We start from the raw sequence: 23,508 nt of genomic DNA on the forward strand, positions 1-23,508 counted from the left end.
AATAATAAATGACTTTATGAGTTTTAATTACTTTTTTAATTGGACAGAATATGTTAGACTCAATTGATAATAATGTGTATCATGCAACCCTTAGTCTATGTATGTAGGTATAACATTTTTAAACGGTTTTATTTAGTTCGACCCGTACGGAATTTGTTTATTTGGGTCAAAATTAGAAATTGAAATTTAAGCACCTTCCCTTTGTCAGATTGATCTGAAATTTGGTACACACATTTAATTTAGATGACAATATAATATAAGAAAATCAATAACATTATAAATCTAAGATGGCCGCCGATACAAAATGGCGGATTACAAATTTTTCCTTAACCCCCTCAATATGGGTATCAAATGAAAGGGCTACACTAGTAAAACCCGATGATTATGTCAAAATTTAAAATTCAAGGTGGACGCCGTTCCAATATTGCGGACTAGGTACATATTTTTCCACAACCACCACAATATAGGTATCAAAAAACCGTTTAACTTAAAAGTTTTTTAAATGTATTTATTTTAAATATAAAGTAGGACAAGGAAGGTAATAACATTGATCACCATAGGACGGCTTATTGCAATTTCAATTCTTGTTTTAAAACACATCCTTAACTTCATGGAAAGTGTTACACTTCCTTCCACCAACATAATTATTTAAGCTTATGTATTATTTTTTCTGGTGGTGCCGAGAGTATAACAGAAATGAATTAGGTTAAATGTAATAAAATAATTACAAAATTGAGGTACTTTAAATATTTTTTAATACAAAAATAACTATCTGAAATGTAACACCTGATCTCGATATTTGAAACTGGTGCAAATGTCTATTTCAGGGCTAGATCCGGCAATAGACAATAATTTATTGGGGCTTGTTCTTAATACTGCTGAATAAACCGTTGTAGCAGATACAGGTAATTCCACTTTAACTTCGCCAGAATAATTTAGTTGGTAGAGATGTTTAGCTGTTCCGCCGGCCACCACACAGTCATCATGGAAGAAGGAAACGTGGATACCGTGATCTGGGATGTCGAAAACTGTGACCGCATCCAAAGAACGTAGATGCCAAAGTGACAAACGAGGACCACCACCACAGACCTTAAATAGAAACAGATTTAATATAATTCATCATCAATAGAAACATTATTAAAATGTGTTATTTAACTAATGTAATAAGTGATAGGTTTGACCTCAAGACATTTTGTGCTTATTTAAATCTATTATTGGTTATAAACAGTCAATAAATACAAAAAAAGTAATTCAATTCATACATATACATGAAGTCACAAAGTGGATTTCCATCAATGAGAACATATCAAGGCTAAGAAAACAATGTAATGTTGAATGGCTTAAATGTCTTGCCTTTACTCTAGTAAGTATATTTGTTTAATATTATATATTACAATAAAAAAGAAATACAAACAAAGTTGATCAACAAACAGACATTTTGTATTTAAATAATTTCCAAAAAAAAAGAAGTCTAATTTAACACTCTCTGAATATTGAAATAAATGCCTATATATTTTTTATTTCTTTTCATATAACCTCCTAAATAATTTTTTGAATGAAAAATGCTGTTAGTGCATTTACAAGTTTGCAGACTTTAAGGTGACATGGCACTAAAGGTGCTAAGCATATCCCTTGTTTACATAACATAGCTGAAGGGCTCCTCTAGAAGCCTTGGCTAGGGCTGTTAAGAGCCGTGCGTTTTGTTGGTGGCTAAACCAACATGAGAGGGTTGCTGTAGTTGACAGTATAGTCAAGTACCGGAATGATACTTTTTAAAGAATTGAGCTAGAGTGGATAATCTCCAGTCTACCTGAAGGTTTACTTTGCACATATATCACATCTGTGAATCTGTGAATTAATCTGATATAGTTTGAGATTTTGGAGTCTCCAACATGTTTAGTTGTTTTATGTTTAGGTTTAAACTATGGAACAAAAATTCCAAGAAGTCAATGATCAAAAAAAATATTAAATAGATTATCTGTAAATAACTTCTTGAAGTAAGAAAAGGATCAATATTTAGCCACTTCCGCACATGCAGTGGTAGTTGTGCAATGAAATGCACCGCCCGCCAGCCCGCTGATAAATGCGTATGCAGCAAACAATGCGGGCGGGCGATGCACTTCAGTGCATGACTACTGCTGCATAGCGGAAGTAGTTATGTATTAGTCTCTTTCTTACTTATGATTTTTTTATTACAACCTACTTCTAATACAACACAGTTACATAGAATTTTCTTTTATTCAATGGGGTAGTAATCTCAGAGATGTTTTTAAAAGGCCTATCATAAGTGCGGCAGTTATGATTGTTGTTTTGTTAATTACTTGCTATGATGAATTTTAATCTTATATTTTTCACAAGCAGAGTAACAGTGTGATGGCTCACACAATTGTCAAACATAGCAAGTTGGTTATTTACATAATGCCTTTGCATATGCCCATGTAGCATTTGCCCGGATAAGTCAATGGCCTGCCTTAAATTTTTTAAACTATTAGAGTTTGTCTTTTTTGTATTTTTAGAAGAAGAATTTGTGTTTGTTTGTTTGTATTTTTAGAATTATTATAAGAACATACTTTGTACTAATTGCTGTGAATTAAGAGTTATTAAAGAAATTGCTGCGCCAATAGTCAATTGAGTATCCATAATGCTTATTACTTGACTAAATCAAGTCAATTTAATGTATGAATGAGTTTGCCCACCAAACACATTTAATATGAAGCTTTTGACTTACTATCCAGTCTTCTTCCAATGAAGCAGATCCAATCCATTTTCCAATATCGGGTCTAGCAATTTTGTCATTAGTATGGGGCTCCAATTTGTTATAGGACTTGCCTGATCTGATATCCCATAGCATCACTAAGCCATCTTCACCAGCTGTTATCAACTGTTGACCCCTGTAACAGTATAATAAACAATAATAATATTAGTCTCTCATATTTTTAACATCATTGTTCTAAAAACTTAGAGGCAATCTATACTTATATCTTAGCAGAGATTTCCTAGGTAACAGGAGACTTGGAAGAAATCCTGACAAACCTATTTTAATTCCAAACCGATTCAAAAGCATTAATCAACATGTTCTCACCTAACCAATGCATTTCACATGTATTTACAAATCTTACTAAATACCAGTTTCAATAAATATCTAATGATATCATTTAAGCAATAAAGTGTACCATCTGTCTTATGGTGACAAATCATAATGTGATGTAACATATGTATCACACTAAATGTCAGATATGTTTCATCTATATTCAGATAATAACTTTGTTTTGTGATTTTATGGTATAAAAAGAGTTAGAGCCCTTATTTTGGTTCCCGAGATTAAGCAAATCCTAAAATATACAGGGTATTGAATGGACGGACATAGATGTTTGACATGGAGTTTGAAAAAAAATTAAATATTCAAACATATATGGTTTGATATTGTTATTATATTTGGCATACAAATACACAAATATGAATAAGTATAAGTTAGTAACAATCTTCATCTTGATGTCATTTTTTAATGAAAATTAAAAAGATACTGTAACAACCAACCTTCCATGTACACTATGTATATAATCTTTATGTCCCTCTAAAGTATTTACACGTCGTCCATCTTCTAAATTGTAAACGTAGACATTGTCGTCGCCACAACCAGCATAAATTTTATTCTCTTGCTCACAAAACCACAAACTGTTAACGTCCGTTTGTTCAAACTTGGAGTGTAAAGATATTTTAATGGTCCATGTAGGTTTGCTTAATTTAGTCTGCAAAATCGCTTTCCAATCCCATCCGGATATTTCGTTGACTGTACCAACTATAAGGAAGTTTTCTGTGCTTGCTAGACTGGTTATCTGATTTTCATTTTCTAATTGGTGCAGATGTTTCGGCTTGTTATAATCAGACGTTAGTAACTCAATTACGGGATGGACAATTGCATCAAGACTGCAAAATAAAATTTGTTATTACACCGCTCTAATTTTATTTCCGATATTTTTATTATAATACTTACTCAAAAACGGCAATTTGTCCATAAATATTCCCGGCAATTAAATATTTGCCACAAGGTGAAAAAGTTTGACACAATACTGTGTTATATAAAATTTTATCCAACATCTTTATTAATACTTTCAAGCTCTTATTTAAGAATTTAGTTGGAAGTGTATACAAATTATAAACCGTATGTAAACATAACCATTCTATAATCAAACATTACAATTTTTTTCGTAATTACTTCAAATGCAAAGAAACACATGCTATACAGCCAATAGTCTATGTGAAGGTATTTTAAAACTATTTTAGTTACGAAACGCTGACTGTGTTGCGTTAACAATCTTTATAGTTTTCTAATTAATGGTTACAAGAATATGTCTCGGGGTCAAACAAGTAAATCCTCTGAATGGTCTAATGGCTAAAACTGTTGCTCTATGTATAGAGCTACAAATTAGTTGAAATATTTAGTATTTTCTAAATGTTTATTAATGTAAACTTTAAAAATTCGCTTTTACTGTATAATTTTTTGTTTATTTGTATAATTATTTTTGTGAAAAGAATAATTGGTTCAAATGATTTTTTTTGGAAATTATGCTTTTGAGTATTTACTTTTATGTACGTTATGAATATAGGATTAGATTTCTGCAAAAAATATAAAAATATAATCAAATACATTCAGTTCTACGAAAGCATTATTTCATAGATAACAGTTTTTTTCTACTTTGGTGTATACATAATAGTCTATGTTATTCAGACATTCGACGACAGACAATAAAATCAAAGCTTTTCAGCCAAGATGGACGTACGATTTACAAGTAAAAATTCTTGAGCTTGAAAAAATATTGGTGAGATATTTATAAACATGACCCAGTTTATTTTTTTTAATAAAATAAGTACCTAGTTTATTAAAATAAATAGCAGTGCAGTTTTAGACATTACGTTTTGTCGACGTATCAAATTGCGCCTCGTTGCGTTGAGCTAATTTTGATAATTGACTTAAACATATAACTTTTAGGTAAATAAAACCACAAAATGTACAATGGCATCGGATTAACTACTCCGAGAGGATCAGGAACTAACGGTTATGTCCAAAGAAATTGGGCTTCGGTTAGAAAAACCAAAGATTCTGTGAATTATCGTACGGAAGAAGAGATTGCAAAGTTGGATTCGGCATCTAATAAGCAGCCGAACCGCGAAATACTTGATCACGAAAGGAAAAGGAAGATAGAAGTGAAATGTGCTGAACTTGAGGATAGTTTGGAAGATCAAGGGTGAGTTTAAAACTGTTTTAACTACAGCTGTGTAATTATAACCACTACCAGGAAAATTTAATTATTCTTGGGAATTTAACTCTACATTTAATGTGTACATTACCACATTGAGAGAACTTTAGAATTAGAATATAAGAGATTTCCTCCTATGTATTGACTAATCACAAGAGCTCTGGAAATAGAAGCCATAGAGCCTGGACATTTGATATTTAGTACAACTGGACTGGCATTTGGTTATTTAGTATAAGACAGCTGATGAAAAATGTTATGAAATTTCACCAGCAAGGGGGGTTAGGTGGTGTTTCTAAAATTAATGTGTATTTTTAATTTTTAGCCCTTATTTATAACAATTTGGTAAAATTACTTATATAGTGCATGTTAAAAATTGTAGATTTTATGATTTTACACCCATAAAAGGTAGTGTGGGCCATTAAGCAGGAGGGAACAGTAAATAAGTATATATTAGTGGTACTGGAAAGTAATATCATTTCTGGGCATGTTGATATTTGATTGTTATTTGGTGGCATTACATACTTGTAAGATGTTGTATACTAGTTGGCAAATGGTTGCTGATAATGAAGGGGAATATATTGTTGATTACAAATAAAAACATGTTGAAATTGTGGTAGTGTGATTTTAACTTGAGAAAGCGACATAACTAGAAAGTATTATATTACAAGCAGACTAGAAAGTTCACCTAATATATTTAGAACAGTAATTAATTGAATCAAGATTAGGCAACTGTTGTAATCAGACCTAGGCTATAGCGCCTTCAACATTTGGCTTCTCAAAACCCTGTGAAGCTGTAAATAGCATTAGTGAATAATCATATAAAAATAAATTAATTGTTGAATAAAATAAAAAAGGTGATAGATTGACTATTCATCGCCTAATCAATATTAGCACACACCAGTGGTGACCAAGCTTTTTGCAAGCCACAAATATCCTGCAACAAGCCTCATGTGGTTCTAGAGCTGCCAGAAGGCCATCCTTCGTTTATATCTTTAAATTTAATTTCATGCAATAAAGCAATAAATTACATTGTAATTAGCTTGGAAACTTTTAATTTGTGTAACAATAATCAAACTTTGAACTTTAAGTTTCTGATTTGCATTCATAATTTAAACTGTCACAATTAATATTTATTATTTCAGTGCAAATCAGTGGTGTAACATTATTTGCTTGTATGGCTAATGTAGGATAGGCCTATATCATTAAGTAATTTTGTATGAATATTCTCTTATATTTTGATAATTATTATTTTTTCAGTCTTAAAAAAAATTCCCTTAATATAGTTATCATTGAATAAAACATTAAAAAATGCAAAATGTCACTTGGTAAGGACTTTGTTATTTTATAATAATTGGTTTGAAGTATTTTAATAAAAAAATCTCTTATATTATACATTCTATAAAGGATCATCTTCATCATTTTAGCAACTAGACATCCACTGCTGGGCATGACTACAACCATAGGTTTCCATTGGGACCTGTTAGAAGCAGCTTGTAAAGGATGATTTGACTAAATTGACACACCAATTTGTCATATTTATTTATATTATTAGGTTTTAAGATTTATTACTTTGCATGTAATATTATTGTTTTCTTTAGTAGGAGTTAAAAAAAAAACTTGTGGGTAATTGGTCTTCTGCACCTGATCCTAGTTATTGTTTTTGACACTTATATTAAATTGATGACCTTACAATCATTCTCTGTCATAGGTATTACAATAACTAAGTTATAACAGTTTTGTTACCACCCTAATTAGAGATTTCTATGCTTTTGTTAATCGGACCTGACTATTCATCAGCGCATAGGTATCCTTTATAGATTTTCAGTGTCTCCGTCCGTCTGTCTTATGTGTCAAGTGAGGAATGCCACAAGAGAACAATTGTATAGGAACGAATACTTTTGATACAAAATCGAATTCAATTTCAAAGCAACTTTATTATATATAGAAAGATAAATTTACATTAGGTTGTAATTTATTTTCAATAATTGTTTTAGTAAATTTTTTTGTTCTTAAAATTAGAACAATGCATTTCTAAACACTTTTATTGTTGACAATAGAAACAAAATAATACACATTGGCAGAACTTATGCTACATAAATTTCTTAAATTAAAAAAGATAAATTTACCCCTTCTGGTAGATTGCTATAAAATCCTATATTATATAGTTGATCTAGGAATGTGTGAGACACTTTATAGACCCTTATAGCTAGTACAGCAACATTGTTTTTATTCCTTAGATTACTGATTACTTTTTGCTTTAAACTTACATTGATTTTTATGAACATACATTAAAACCTACCCCACTGTAAAACATAATGCTGTTTAACATTATAACATCAATACATACATAATACTTAACATTATAACATAATTTTATAATATTTAGTGGTGATTATTTTGAAGATGTGTTGACAGGATATAGTTGTAGATTGTTTTGTGTGAACAATTCTTATAGGAATAATTTAATTTGCATTATTTTAATCATGTTTAAAAGGTTTTGAGGTTTTCATTCTTCATACAAAAACATGTTTTACGAATTAGAATAATACAATGATTTAAACCGCTTGTAATTATGTTAGTTATTATGGTATTTTGATGTTAGTTGTAGATGTTATAGACATATTAATAGTAAGTACCAGGCATTTGATTTGACACATTGGAAATATCTATTTTATATAAACACTATCATTTTTAACTGCCAATTAGTATTAACTACTGCCTATATATTTTACATTGATTATTAAGAATATATTTAGTATACATGGGGTTGTGTCTCATATACTAAGATTCAAGAAAATTTTATTTTTCATCTTTAAAACAGTTAACATTATTCCTCTTTAAATAGCTATAGTTATTGGAATTAAAAAGATTAAATTACTTTAAAAAGATATTATGATTATTTTTGTGAACTTAATCTAATTTCATTGATATCATCATCATCATCATTTAGTGGGTAATGCCCACTGTTGAACATAGACCTTTCCTAATATCCAATAATATGGTTGGAAGTGGTCTGCATTCAAACTTTGTGAATGAACGATCACCATTACAGAACTTTAAGACTTGAGCGGCCATCTGTTTTTTAATTTGTATTGCATTATTTCGAGAATGTATTATATAACAAAAGGTCTTTTGTGTCCTTTTATTATTGGAAAATATTGATAAAGACCTACGCCATCGATCGCTTCACCCTCTGTCGAAGCCGGCAGCCCCGGTTGCGCACGAGTCAAATCAATAATGCAACGGAGCGGGACTGGGCAACCCCATTACATACAATATTCACACCGTCCGTCGCATTCGTTATACGCGCACCGCTTTATGTGTGTTCTTATCGTTTTTATTGTTTTTCGTAAAGTAATTCCGTGATTACAACAGCGAGGCGTATCATGCACTGGTACGTTCAGGTTTGCTGAAACGATGGCTTACTGAGAAATTATTTAAAGATTTATTGCATGTAGTTTGTTCACATCGCGCGGTCAACGCAGCGAGTCGTATTAAGTCAAAAAATTTTAAACGTACAATTTAATTTCGAAACTTGCAACACTAACGGACACTTGTTCCAAATTTGAAATATTTTTTTTTATTAATGAGCGTCTCATTGGTATGGCTGCGCAGGTTGCCGAAGGAGGAGATAGCTGCTCGCGTGGCAGCATTCAGAGCGAAGCTTTCAGAGTCCAGTAGCGGTGACAAGGAAACACCTAAGGACGAATTTGGAAGGGTAGCGTGAGTATTATTTGGAATATTTACATAATTTAAGTCAGTACCACTCGGTCCCTGATATAAAATTTATTCGAATTCATATCAAACCTTCTACATTATCAACTAAATTTACGTAAACGTTTGAATGATAAATAAGAGCCGCGGTTTAAAATTCGTGCATAAGATATCCATTTTTAAGATGTAGATAATCTAAAAAAGTTATCCATATTTTTATAACATACCAAAATTAGGCGTTAATTAAATCAATGTGATAATAAGAAATATGACAAAGTATTTTTAATTAAAAAATATTTGGCATCTTTTTAATGAAAATGTGTTTAAATTACCTTAAAACATTATTAATTAGACTAGAAAATACAATTAATTACATGTTTTTAAAAAAAAAGTTTTCTTTCGTTATATTTCGTAATTCAATTGTTATCTGTATTTTTGCAACTATTTTAGCATACGGAAATTTTAATCTTCATATACCAACTTTAGTAACGACTTCGTAATGAAATTAAAGAAAATTATTATTTTAAACAAACCTACGTCTGATTTGATTAGTATGAAGCTTTTCTTTACTTTTTTATATCGTATTGATTCAGTTACAATTTTTTCTTAATAATAAGTAAGACCTCTTCGAAATGAAGAGCTACCAGTACACAATTATAAAATTCGATACAGTAATTATTGTGTAATATATACACTATTGCTACATAGCATCATACATCTCTTTTACACGTATCGATGGGTGTACATGTGACGTCTTGCCGGTCAGTATTATGAAATATTAAATGACGCAAATAGTTTCCGCTCCCCTTTTTGGAAAACGACCTTTACACGGAGAACAAATGTATTTTTAGTACTTCGCATGTTTTTGCATTCATTTTATACATACGATTGCAACATGTTTGATATTTATATAATAAAAAATAATGCTATGAAAAAGTTTTAGAGACATGGACTACAATTTTTCATATTAATGTAATGGGATCGAATGAAGAGATACGTAGACAAAATAAAATAACCTACATATATCTCTCTTTCATTCGTCTATGGATTGGCATTACGCAGGCCACCAAAACTGACCGTGATTGGGATATTAATTAAGGTTTTGAAGTAGACATCACGAATGGACAAACGCAGTATAGGTGATTAGAAATGGAAAACAATGTGACGAGTAATAAAAGAATGAGACAGATATTAAGAAAGAGTAAGAGAGAAAATAAAAAAGAGAATGTGAATAAATGATTTAGCAAAACTATCTGTGAACCCATGACAGAGGTTGTACTAGAGGTCCCCAAAGGCGGTGGCTTTTAAAAAACGCAGTGTGGGACATTCTTCCAAAAGGTAGACAGACAACCTTGTTAAGATAGTCTGGAGGCAATGAATGTAGACCGCTCCCAACAGCTCTAATAAGAAATGGGAGGCCTATGCCCAGCAATGGGCTACCTACAGCTGAATATGATGATGAATGTAAGAAACCCAGAACCTTATTGAATCAGGTGACGAGTATTTTTCGGATTATATTAGCAAAAAAAAAATGTTCCTCGATCATCTACCCTTTTCACGTAAATGTGCGGTTGCAAGAACGCAATATTAACTTTGTAGTTTATATATTTGAACTAGGTACTATCCTACAAACCGGAATTACTTTACCGTATTACCATTTAGAGTCAGACGCTGTAAAGTACTTATTTTATTTGAGTTTTTAGCTGTGTGAGTTTGTTAAGATTAAAGAAAACTTAAGTATTGTAACTCGTGGTTATTTAGAAAACACGCAGTTGCCAAACAATATAGCAAAAATACTTAAACGAAGTCCCACTTAGCTTAGGCGAAGATAAGAAAGAAATAACGAAAACAGCGCCAGTCAAGTTCGCCGGAAACTTCTAATAATAGCGTTTGTCAACTTTACGTAACTCTGCGAAAAGATACCGAGTTGCGATATTTATGAAAGATGTATATGTCTGGAATATTGATGAGTAACAGGACCTTATTCCTTATATGTGATTAGTGGTGACATATTACTACTATCTCGACATATTATTACTAGTCGGATTTCTCCTTACACAATAATTTTTCTTTATATGCCATGCTATACCGCAACATTTCTTCATCAAGTCTTCGCAAGCATTATCGCATGATAGGTACCGATCGAGCCTAGGCTAGGCCGCCTTGGGCAGCCTAGAATTGGAATTTTAGCGTATCTAACAACAGCTCGAGTCTAGGTCCAATATCTAATCTTTAATGGCCGAGGACCTTTAGTAAAACCGTCGAAGTTAAATCTAACCAAGACAGAGGAAGGGACAGAGACAAAGGAAAAGGAACAAATCTCCTTATAGTCTGCGCCTGTTTGCATATAAACATGGAAAAAAGTATAGTAGTCTGTTATACATTACATAAATTCTTGCCTAATTGAACGAAAAAGGTTTCATTCATAAAAATGTAAATTTATTATCTATGATATGTCAGTAAATCTATAACGCGATCTCGGCAATCAGTTCAAGCGCGTTATTAAAAACCAATTGCAATTAATTTCACTGGCAATTATAAATCGTAATCAATTCGAGCCGTCATGCGAGCGCACAGACGAGAGCGAATAGGCTGTGAGAAATGGACGCGAAATATTTATTTATATACGCTTCTTTGTTACTATTGCGTATTTAAATACCTAAGAAAAAATTTCCGTCCAGTTTTCTGGACCGAAAAGACAAAAGGAAGATAAGTAAAGGAAAGAATCTTTTGAGATTTCAACAAGATATCTTTGCTTGACGTTCGGTTTTGTCCGCCATTGTGCGCTCTGGAATTGGCTTCCTGGATTGGATTGAACCTGCTCAGAGTTTTATGTATCAAAACCATAGCTTACATAGATTATAATGGACAAACCGTATCACTGTTCAACATCTAAGACTAGTTTTTCTATTATGACATATGTTAAAAAATGGGATGACAATATGAAATTGTCGATTTAATCAAAACTTCCTTAAAAGATTTCATTGTTTCCATCATTGTCATTGCTACCAAGTTTTTTAAGCAAAGAAGTCGATAAATTTTCTATAAAATGGCAAAAGTGCGAGGTTAAAAATTATTCTTATTTTGATTTAATTATTATAGTTTTCAAGTTATAAGTTTTGTTTCATTATATCGAAACGAAACAGAAATTTCACATATAAAAAGTATCGTTTTAGTAAACAGTTATCTATGGGGGATATACTATAATCGCCACGTTTGGCAGACTGGTTGGCGTTCCCAGTGTTTTTATAGTACGCAGAGGATGTGCTGCCCATATTCTAGTAACTAGTTTTTGAGCAGTTTATCCTTTATTAATTATTATTTAATGCACACACTGTTATAACATTGTATCCCGGAAATTGAACCCATGATCTACTATCGCAATGTTCTTCACGGAAAAGTATATTCTTGACCAAACACCTAAGTAAGAGAACTTTAAAGAATGGACTTTAGAGATACTTTACGTACAAATTATTCCTGCTCGTAAATCTCTTAGTCTGTAAGACCTTTTCTTTATAATGTAACTGCGTAACCCAAGTTAGTTTTTAGTATGAAATATAAATTTAATCTAGTTAAATAATGATAGTTTATAAGTTCGTCTATTTTCTCAAGCAACTTATATATAGTTTGGCGATTTTGTATATATTTATTTTACCTTTTAATTATAGATATTATTAAAGAATAAAAATCTACATCAGATCTACGTAGGGGGTTACTGTGAAGGCGTATTTTGATCGAACCATTACGTTAACGCTACATCATTTCCTATGATAATACTCGTGAGATATACATTGATAAATTATCACCAGGCCCGGTTCTCATATACAAAAGTCCTAACCTAATATTAACTATTCCATAATTTGTATCCGAAAAAAAATGAAAGACAATTTATTATGCTTTAGAATCTGACAGATCCGTCGATTGTCACGTATTATCCACACAAATCGATTCAGCAAGGGAGGCAATGAACTGTGTGCTAACCGTAACGCATAATCCAGCTGGGGTCCTTTCATATCGATCGGCATAAAGGGGCCAACCCCACACCCTTGTTGCAAGGGTGGTAGGGTTTTAAAATATTACCCGAGCTACAACCCAACTTATGTGCGCACTACGTTACATTTCTCTTATTACAAATTAATTAGATGAAAGTGTTAAAATTTTTGTTGTTAATTTAGAGACGTGATTTATAATTTATATTTTTAACAAACACCATTCAAGTTAAAACTTAAAAATTATATCTCTATCTTTTTTCGTTGCTATGTTAGTATTTTATTTTTCAAGCATATTTCTTTCTTTTTATTTCACTTGCACTGCTGCTCAAGTGGCATTTGCAGATATAGCGGGTAGGAGGGCGCATGGCGCTGAGAGCTCTTAGCCTAAAACCTCTTTTAAGGTAGTGAAACTCACGGAGGGCCCCTCAGGAGCCTCGACTTAGGCCAGTAAATGCTACAATTTCACCGGATTTGTTTTGTTCCTTCGTTGCCTTATTCGCTAAGGGATTTAAGTAGGCATTTTCAAGCGTTAAATACATCAGAGAAGTGAAATTTTGGCGACGGAAAACATTTTTTTTTCATTTGTAATAATTAAACATTTGCTAGTAATAATGCATCTCGTGTACTGCGTTTAGATTCAATAAGGGTTAATTATAATAACAAAATCAAACCTAACTTAGCCTAACCTACTTAACACGTTTGCGACGGGTTGTACCACCGGTGGTACATTCTCGTCTGTCCTATGGGACGGAATGAGCCGCCGGTGGTGCACGCCGGTGTCAACCTGATAAAAACGTGTCAATTGTTATAACGCGGCAATAGTTTCGTGTACAAAACTGGAGGCTCAGCCCGCCCGATGGGGTCGAGTACGAAAAACATAGTCGCCCCACGATGCGGCCAGTGAATTTAGGCCCATTCGCGAACGTGTTAAATAATTAAGAAAAGAAAAGGACTAATATATAGCTACTTCCGCTATGTATCAGTAGATATATGTTAAATAATATCACTACTCTCCAGAATGTAATTGAAGACAATTTCTTGATTGTGACACGTGAAGTGGCGGTCATGATGGCATTTTAACTAAACCTAAAAGTCTTTGTACTCGTATAGCATTATTATTTTAAAAATGGGCATGGAAAAGCGTTCTTAGCTATAAGCTATAGTATCGGCTTATAACACGCTATTATTAAAAATACCCATGTTTATTAACCATGGATTAAATTTTAAGTATAGAGGTTATTATATCGGTTGTCCGAATTCTATTTTTTTGTTCTATTATCTAATCATTAACAATAGAAATATGTTTCCAGTATAAAGATTATTTCCACCTATTTTCCGGCGACCAAATATCTATCGGAAGTCTTTTAATATTATGTCTGAACACGATTTATTGTTTGTAGTGGTGATATACTAAATATGCATAGTTGCTTTGGACAGGTGGCATTAGGGTTTCCGCGATAAGAGGACAGTTGAGGGCGGCACTACTCGCATGCCGCCGTGTCAAGCGCCTTTGTTCTGAATATGTCGAGAAGTAAATAAAAGCTTGCCCCCATTTTCTTGCGGCTTCTGGTCTGTATTACACCGCATAATTTCACACCTGCGGCTTAAACACAATTAGATCTATAATACTATTAAAAGAATCTAAGATTTAAAACTGAAGATTGTCGATATAAACTTATGGATTATATTACTATAGAAATAATCAGATTTTTTAGTAAAAATATTGTTTGTAAAAACTATAAAGTGATGAATGTATAGCTCATATGCTGTCAATGTATGATACAGCCTATAGAAAATTCAAACTGCATATTAAAATTTATTATAGTTTACTTTCTATGCCTGCATACTTTGTACTGACAAATGTTATTAGCCTATCGCGTTGAAATAGAAAAATAATTTGTCAGTGTTTGTCAATGTGAACAACATTAATATAAAAAAAATGTTGGAAATAGGTGTATTATCTTTAAAGATTTTGAATAACAAATGAGCAAAAAGATTTTACACCTATAACCAATCAACCTGTATAAATAATTTTATTATTCTATATCATTGCAGTAAAACTATGTATTTATTTATAAAGTTTTTTTAATATACGTTCGAAAACAGATAAAAGGTAAAATATGTTAATGGTTAAAAAAATGTGTTTTTTTTTTCTTTTCAGTCGTCAATAATGTTGTAATTAATAACAACGATTTAATTAATTCGTCTTTTATAGTTATGTCGCTTTTCATGTGAATAATAAATATGTTCATTTAGTTATTTACTGTCTATTATACATCTTGTCTTGAAAAATGAATCGAAAGAAACAGGCAAAAGTACAAAGGGCGGGTATATCGCAACGATTTCTTCCAAACCATTGCCATACATTACGAGGGTCAAACTGAAAGTTCTTAGAAAATCAAAAACTAAGCATTCTAGCAAGTTATTAGTTTTATTATAACTTTTCAAAATAGCGTCCATTTACAACAATACATCGCTGCATTCGACGGAACCATTGAGAAAAGCACCTTGCCCACTCGGCCTTAGGGGTCTCTTCGACGGCGTTTTGAAACGCAGCCACTGCTTCTTCGGCGTCCATAAAATGTTTTCCTCGAAGTTTTTCTTTTATTTTCGGGAATAAATAAAAATCGCAGGGTGCGAGGTCGGGGCTATACGGCGGGTGACCCAGTAATTCCACGTCTGAGGTCGCCAAATAGTCGATCGTTTGCCTGGCGATGTGCGACGAGGCATTGTCGTGATGAAGGAGGATCCTGCTGCGAGGTCGTTTCTCTCGAACTTTTTCCAAGACAAGTGGCAAACAGTTGTTAGTGTACCATTAGCATTAACCGTTTTCTGATCCTCTAAGACAACTGTCGCGTAATGACCTGTCTTTCCGAAGAATGAGGCCACCATCTTTTTTCCAACACTTCGACCTCTCTTCACTTTAGTTGGCAACTCTTCGGAAGGAAACACCCACTGAGCAGACTGTCTTTTGGTTTCCGGATCATAACAGTAAATCCAGCTTTCGTCACCCGTTAGTATGTCGAACACAGCATTTGAGTCACCTCCGTTAAATTTTTGGATCATTTCTCGGCACCAATCAACACGGCGGAGTTTTTGAGCCTCGGTCAAATTATGCGGTATCCAGCGGGCACAAAGCTTCCTGACCGCTAAATGTTCATGGAGGATTTTGTGCACTTGACTCATACCTATGCCTAGACTTGTCCGAATCTGCTGATAGGTCACTCTTTTGTCAGTCTCTATCATACGCCGCACAACACTGATATTGTCTTCAGTCGTCGCTGTAGAAGGCCGTCCCTCACGCAAATCATCGGTGAGATTAGTTCGACCACGTTTGAATTCATTAAACCAGTTGTAAACTGTGGCACGAGATGGGGCTTCATCGTGAAAAGCCAATCGAAGTCTATCATAACTTTCTTGTTGACTTATATGACATCGAAAGTCATAAAAAATCATTGCACGAAAATTTTCTCGGCTTAAATTCATTCTGACGTGCACAGACAATTTTCAATTTGCCGCCAAATCGTAAAACAAATGACAAATGAATGAAATGTATACTCAATATTATTGGTAAAGAGTTCTATTTTCAAAATTTAAACTTATTTTTTTAATATAATGCTTTTAAGTTGCCAGTTCTAAAAACTTTCAGTTTGGCCCTCGTATTTATAAAGAATTAATATTTCCGACTTGCCAAATCAGAGTGTTATAACACCATACATTTAAAAACGAAATTAATTACGGAATAGTTAATTATTAGTTTTATAATAAAATTGTGTACAAAAAATGCATTGTCTATAGTTTTCAACACTGCGAAATGATTTCTTTGCATTTCTAATAAATATTACAAAAGTTTTATGGAATAATTTTACAATATGTATTAACCATAACCAACAATAAAACTAGATCTATTAAACACGCTACAATTTATTTTATTAATTACAGTGCACCGACTTTAACTAACCATAAACAATTTCTTTTTCTTGTTGAAAATATGTATAGAGTATACATTATTAGAAATTAATTAGAAATAAAATTAATTTTAATATGTTAGAATAACTATTTTTGTTTTTGAAACGTCATCATTAGTCCACATAATATCGGGCGTGTAAAATGTAAAAGAGTGTGTTTTTTCAGGATCGTTTTGTACCAGATAGATGTCATATACCTCTTGTACTAGATGCATACAACATATGGCCCGCGGGACGAATGGGCGATATACATATTTATGTCACCCGCGAACAATTTTTCAATATTAGCATTTTACTTCTTCCATGTGTACTATGTCGGTCTGTATCCAATATTTTGAAGTTTTGTCGAGACCAGTTAATGCGAGTAAAAACTAGTGATAAGAAAAGTTATAATGTATGATATCATACGCGATTATATATGTTAAATTCGGTTTGAAAAACGAAATGTGTTCAGATCTATTTTAATATTTTTATCGACTTTTCGGCCAGTTAGCATATTTTTTTCATAATTATACGGATCACAAAGATATGCTCCGGACCATATTTTTTATTATAAATTAGTTGTCTTGGCCAGCTTCGAATTAATTTTGTGGGTGACATTATATTAAAATATTAAAAGAATTTCTAAAATAACAGTAGCATAAAGGACTCCTCATCTCATCAGCTACTTACCAGTATAAGTCCAATTAGAATAGGTCCAGCCATTTCAGAGGATAGCCAGAACAGACTGATATCAAAAAACTGTTTTGATATATGTAGCGTATATAATATATATTCATATGTATTTATTAATAACGGTAACTTTATTATTATAAACTTACCCTAATTTATTTATTTGTATAGATATTGCTGTAGGAATTTACTGTTGTGTAATAGTTTTTTGTGTTGTGTAATTCTGTGTCGTTCTGTTGTGTAATTTACTGTTGTGTAATTGTTTTTTTGTGTACAGCTTTTTATTTTATTTTTATCCAGTGGCGATAAACTTGTAGGCAAGTAGCATAAGAGCCCGACTTCGCACCCACGCTCTTACGTCGCCAATGACGTATATTTCATAGTGACGAAAATTATTATTTTATTTCTTGAGAAGATTTAAAATTTATGTAACCCGCCATTTATAAATTAATCGTCTGCCTTCGTTTCTATTAATCTATAAGAAACTTTTAGTACATGGTACGTGAAAAAATATACACAACGTAAATGAATTTCCTAAAAACACTTTCTGTCAGTACTTTGGCTGAGATGAAAAATTTATTGCGGGTATGGGTATTATGCCGGTATGGAAAATATATAGAGTGCTCATGCAATATATCCAATTATCTGTTAGTATAATACACGTGACGTACGACAGTGAAACGTGGTCCCTCACTTCTGGCCTGGTTGATAAGCTCACAGCCATTCAATGAGCTATAGAGAGGGCTATGCTGGAGTTTATTCTACGAGATCCTATCAGGAGTAAGGAAGATCCGTAGATAAAGGAAATTGGAAATGGCAGTGGACGGACCACATACCACGCAAAACAGATAGCCGTTAGGGTCTTTAGGTTCTAAGGTGGAGCTCACGAACCGAAACGAAGACGTTGAGTTAAGACCACTTTCAAATTGTCGAAATTTATGGGGTAAGTTAAAACGTGTCTTTTTCGCATAGAGGCAATTAAATTAACCCAGTAATGTTACAGACAACTTTTATATTTTAAAACGTGATCGGCTATTCCCAAAGCAATAAATAAAAAAAAAAACTTAATTTTTAATATAAATAAAGTATAGATACTGATAAAAGACGCAATTTAAAGGTTTGCGCCAAAATATTTTCTACGTAACCTAACCTCACGCCAGAGTAATAGTAATTATGTGAAAAACACGCAACGATACGATTAATTGAATGCGTCTGATTTAATCAGGATCGTAAAAGGCTCGCCTGCTTTGGGCAGGGCACAACCATTGACCTACATTTAGGGTAATCCCCAAAAACAATATATAAAAACAAGTTATCTTTTATTTTACTTGGTGCGCGCTGTCTAGTAAATTTATATACTATATATATATATATATTATAGTATGTATACATACATACTATAATATGTTTCCCGCCTGCGTCGCCGAGATTCGGAGTACCTTTGTTGGCAATGTTTATCATGCCAAAAAATGTTATAACCTAGTTTTAAGCGTGTACTTTGAAAATATGCAATTTCTAAATGATTGCCATGTCAATCCCTTTTGCGGGGGGTAGCATTTTGTTAAATAAATTCTTAGCTGACCTGTACTCTACGAAAGAAACATTGGTGCCAAATTTGAAGTATAAACCTTACGGTTCCATAGAAATCTTAATGAGTCAGTACATACGTGGAAATATCTTAGGATTACTATAGAAACAGTGGTCATTTTTTCTTTAGACATAGAATGTAATAATAATAAAAAAATGTATAATATTGTGACGTAGTTTAGCGTTATTCAATTATTAATAACAAGAACAGATTTGAAGTTTTGAAGTTGTGAGATTCTTTTTCAGGCACCAATATTTGATTAAAAAATATAAACCTTTGAAACACCGATACTTATAGTTTCACTTTTGATAGCAAGTCGGTAAGTTACCATGGCAAATGGTAAAAACGTTTTTACGTGCAATCTTTGTTATGAACCTTGAGCGTATGCAAATATAATTTGCAAGTATACGATGCTATCGATAAATCGACTGCGAAGCCATGGGTCTATTAAAATTGAATGAAATAAATGATTAGCAATTAGTCAAAGCCACTCCCACTCTAGATGCATTTTTATCCTTCACTTTATTTAATTTTACGTTAAATATGTAATTTCTCAAAAAAAATTATAATAGTATATTACCGGTCAAAAGAGTGAAATCATTGTTTTTTGAAAGGTAAGGGTAGTAAGCTTATATTACTTTAAATATATATATATATGTATATATTATATACGTTATGGGGAGAATGTCAAAAGAGCCCAATTTGTTAGAAACTAGAGTCAGATTGATCCATCCTTCATTTCAAACTTCCGAGGAATCTTAACGCGAATAGCCCATGAAATTCTTACACGAATTTGATTGTCGTCACTTTTACATCATCCTTATTACATTACGTAAGCAATTTTTTTCCCAAATCAAGCGATAAACACTTAAGAAATCCTTCACACTATAATAGTTTTAAATTTATTAGAAGATAATTGAGACATTACCTGAAAGTGTATTGACATATCGTACACAAGAGTTGTCCGCAAGAATTAATGCTATAAACAAATTTATATTCCATCAAAATGTACCTGGTTCAGGTAATCAAAGTACCTGGCCCAAAAGTAATACATAATAAGATCGAATTTCGTTTGCAAAAATCCTCTTAAAAAATGTTTGCGAAATATAATAGATAAGTATAAGATGTAATCATCGATATTGATTTTTATTATAGTCTGTTTTTGGTATCAAGCACACATTTTGTATACATATCTGCCATTTTATTAACGAAGAGCAGCGTTTTAACGCAAACATACTTTAAAGTACTAATAACGGGGTCATCATATGTTATTAATAGACAGTGATAAAGAGGTAAACATTCATAGTCACTTATTATTTTACACTATTTATATAGTGGTACAAGAGGCGTTCTTATAGCTCGGGGCGCTTTCTATATATATTATAATTACTCATTTATTTACCCAAAAGTATGGGGTCTATACTGTAGACCATAATTTAGGATTTACGATTATTAACAACATTTGTACTAAAATTAGGCAAAGATATTCGCGTTTTCGATAAAATTATTCTATAACTTCAGTGTTAACACAAAATATTATTCATTAAAAATCTATGCTCAATAGGGTTATGCTGTACTGTAATATGTAGCTGAATAAGAGTTCCCGTTGTTAGTACTCTTATATTTTGCCTGTATTCATAAAATGAACTTAAAAAGTTAGTCAACGGTAAAAATCTTCTTCCTTCCCTTTATTTTCTGTAAAATAACACGATTCGTCTTAAGTGATACATAACAGTTATGATACTAGATGCAGTGTTTGCTAGATTTGGAAAAACACACATCTGTTATAATCGTGCGTTACATACAGCCTGTTGACTACCCTACTTTTTGATATAAAAGTGACACTATAAACGTTACGTTGTATGTAGGCGTGGCGAGGTGGGGGATAAAGTAAAACGAGCATTAGCGCGTTGACCGCATGCGTTAATGACGGATTGACGATAAATTATGGAATCAGGCGTTACCTTGTGGAAGTCCATCTTAAGTAAGAAAAAGTCAAATATTTTGCCACTTCCACACATGCAGTGCTAGTCGTGCAACAAAGTGCACCGCCCGCCAGGCCGCTGATAAATGCATATGCGGCAAAAAATGCGAAACACACAACCGCCACTGCCAACAGATGACTTTGTGTTTGGCACTACTCGGTGTAACATGACTCCTGAAGATGCCCCGTGGAGGGGTGAAGCACGTGTTGAGTGATTTGGCGGTAGCGGTTGACGCGCGCCTACCTTTGACGCGATACAGTGGTTTCAGTATCGTATTAAAGATGTTTTTACACTTTTAACTGGTTTGACAGAGCACTCAAGGAGCTTAGACCTCTTTACAATATCTTAACACGAAGACTTCCTTCAAAACCTCGCCTGTGGTCGTTACGTAATATATCTAAAAAATACTTACGTTACAAAATGTATTCTGCATTGTGATATTAATTTTGACGGTCACTTGCAAAAAAACCTTCCAAATATAAATGCAAAATATGACTGGAAAACATTTTACTAAAATTTTTTAAATTTAATTACCACTGAGCCACTGCAGCTCGCGACTTGGCTCGTTAAGAAGAGGAAATGAAGTACTGCGCACACATTTGTCTCGTGGAAATGAGTCAGGAAATTAATCAACTGAACTTGTTGTTTTCTAAAAGTTTTCTCCATCTAGTTAAAGCATCTAATCAAATGACTGCGTAGACGAAACTTTAAATGTAGACTTATATAAATAATTCTTCCTTGGATGAAAACGAAACTTATGCAATTCATTTATAAATAGTTTACGCCTCTCGTTTTTAGGGTATTTTATCATCATCTACATATCAATCAGAAGACGTCCGCTGCTGGTCATGACTTACCCCATAAATTTCCAATAAGACCGGTTGGAAACTCCCTGTGTTTAATCTTGGGATGACCTTAATGGTCATCTGTCAAGTTGGTGGATGAACATCCATCGTTTCGTCTACGGGTCCCTAGTCACCACTCCCGAACCTTAAGGTCCTAGCAGCCTTCTTTTCTACACTCTATATGGTCTACCCACTACAGCACCAACATGCCATTTCACTGGGCTATGGCCTCATTTGGTTTAGTATAGAAATCTGGATTATGATAACCTTCTTCATGGCTCGTTGAGCAACTGTAAACTTATATGATATACTCGTCATTTATTTCAATAAAGATTTAAATTGCTTCGAAAGCGACCAACATATCGATCCAACCAATCACACAGATTGGACAAGACAGCCACATACGTTACAACTTGGAGAATTTAAGTGTGTCAATCCGGGATCTACTTCTAACTGGATTAGTACCGTGACTTCAAGGTTTCTTTCAATTAACAAATTATTAAGATAATTTATTTTATACGAAGTGTTTCAAAGCTTTATTCGACACAACGAGACAAAGTAATGTCGCCAAGAGTGGATTGAACACTTGCTATACTCTATCAATATTAGTTTGATCTGCACGAAATAGATGGCTTTGGCAAGTTATCGTTGTTTGAAATTGGGTGATGTAAGTACTATATAAAGGTGAATGATTATAGGGATGAATGTTTTAAAGGTGTGAATATATATCTTATTTTCTGTGAATAAATATATGGTACACCTTACGATGATTTAATGGTTTCAGAAATAAAAAATAATGTAATGATAATATATTCGGAAAAAGCTTTCACAAATTCGAATTACTACATATTAAAGTTAAGTATTATTAACTATCTGTCCCTGCAGACTATACTGTCAGAAGTTATTGGTCTGTCAACAATAGAAAAAAACAATTAGTATTATATTAGAGTGATAACTTTATACAAGTTTATTAGAAATAGGAAACAGCTTGCTGATAAATGAGCTATTTCGCTTTTTCAATGTATATAGGATGATTGGTTATAAGTGTAAATGCTCTAAGTACAGCTCATATGTTAAATAAAGCTGCAAATTAAAATTTTTACACCAATCACTTTTTATAATGAAAAATAAATGAACGCATTTTAAATCATTTGCTCGAATAACCTCGAAGCCCCTAAGCCGCGTACACGCTCGCAATACTATCAGGACAGGCGTAATTTCATTAAGATAATTATAATACTATAGACGGTTGTAATATCGAATCGGTGTGGACATGCGTTGACCGACATTGCACCCGAATCGTGATGAACGAATGTCTCATAAAAAAAGTTAACGCGTTGCACACGGACAGGAGCGATTCACGTTTCCCATTATGGCTAAGCAACGCAGTTGTTTTTATTGCGATGCATTAAAATCTAATTGGTCGTCGATAATCGTGTACATACATTCAATTTTATTATATTTGTAGTGTTCTTTCACGCTCCAT

The 23,508-nt window shown here is 32.9% G+C and overlaps 2 protein-coding genes across 7 annotated transcripts in view; one reads left to right on the forward strand and one right to left on the reverse strand.

The window, feature by feature from the left end:
• Window positions 1-640: 640 nt before the first annotated feature.
• thoc6 (THO complex 6) lies at window positions 641-4,188 on the reverse strand. The gene is made up of 4 exons (XM_068773741.1): window positions 3,995-4,188; window positions 3,538-3,927; window positions 2,729-2,891; window positions 641-1,089 (listed from the first exon to the last, which is right to left on the reverse strand). The coding sequence occupies exons 1-4, from the start codon at window positions 4,096-4,098 to the stop codon at window positions 769-771; spliced, it is 978 nt and encodes a 325-aa protein (XP_068629842.1). The 5' UTR covers window positions 4,099-4,188; the 3' UTR covers window positions 641-768.
• Window positions 4,189-4,734: 546 nt separating this feature from the next.
• The window catches only part of Srrm234 (Serine-arginine repetitive matrix 2/3/4), a 30,906-nt gene continuing 12,132 nt past the window's right edge, over window positions 4,735-23,508 (forward strand). For all 6 annotated transcript variants that reach the window (XM_068773827.1, XM_068773829.1, XM_068773833.1 and 3 more), the window contains exons 1-3: window positions 4,735-4,820; window positions 4,991-5,246; window positions 8,874-8,981. In XM_068773827.1, coding sequence (XP_068629928.1) covers window positions 5,008-5,246; window positions 8,874-8,981 — 347 coding nt within the window. In that variant the 5' untranslated portion in view covers window positions 4,735-4,820; window positions 4,991-5,007. The remainder of the gene's footprint in view (window positions 4,821-4,990; window positions 5,247-8,873; window positions 8,982-23,508) is intronic.

The sequence above is a fragment of the Battus philenor genome, unplaced genomic scaffold, assembly GCF_028537555.1.
Source record: "Battus philenor isolate CCGP_79_NKW_IND1 unplaced genomic scaffold, ilBatPhil1.0.hap1 SCAF_6, whole genome shotgun sequence".
In the NCBI taxonomy this organism is placed as follows: Eukaryota; Metazoa; Arthropoda; class Insecta; order Lepidoptera; family Papilionidae; genus Battus; species Battus philenor.

Coding starts and splice junctions, on each gene's coding strand:
- thoc6 (XM_068773741.1), bottom strand. CDS start 4,098: ATGTTGGATAAAATTTTATATAACACAGTATTGTGTCAAACTTTTTCA. Junction 3,928..3,994: donor GGACAAATTGCCGTTTTTGA/GTAAGTATTATA, acceptor TTTATTTTGCAG/TCTTGATGCAATTGTCCATC. Junction 1,090..2,728: donor CATTGGAAGAAGACTGGATA/GTAAGTCAAAAG, acceptor TTTCTATTTAAG/GTCTGTGGTGGTGGTCCTCG.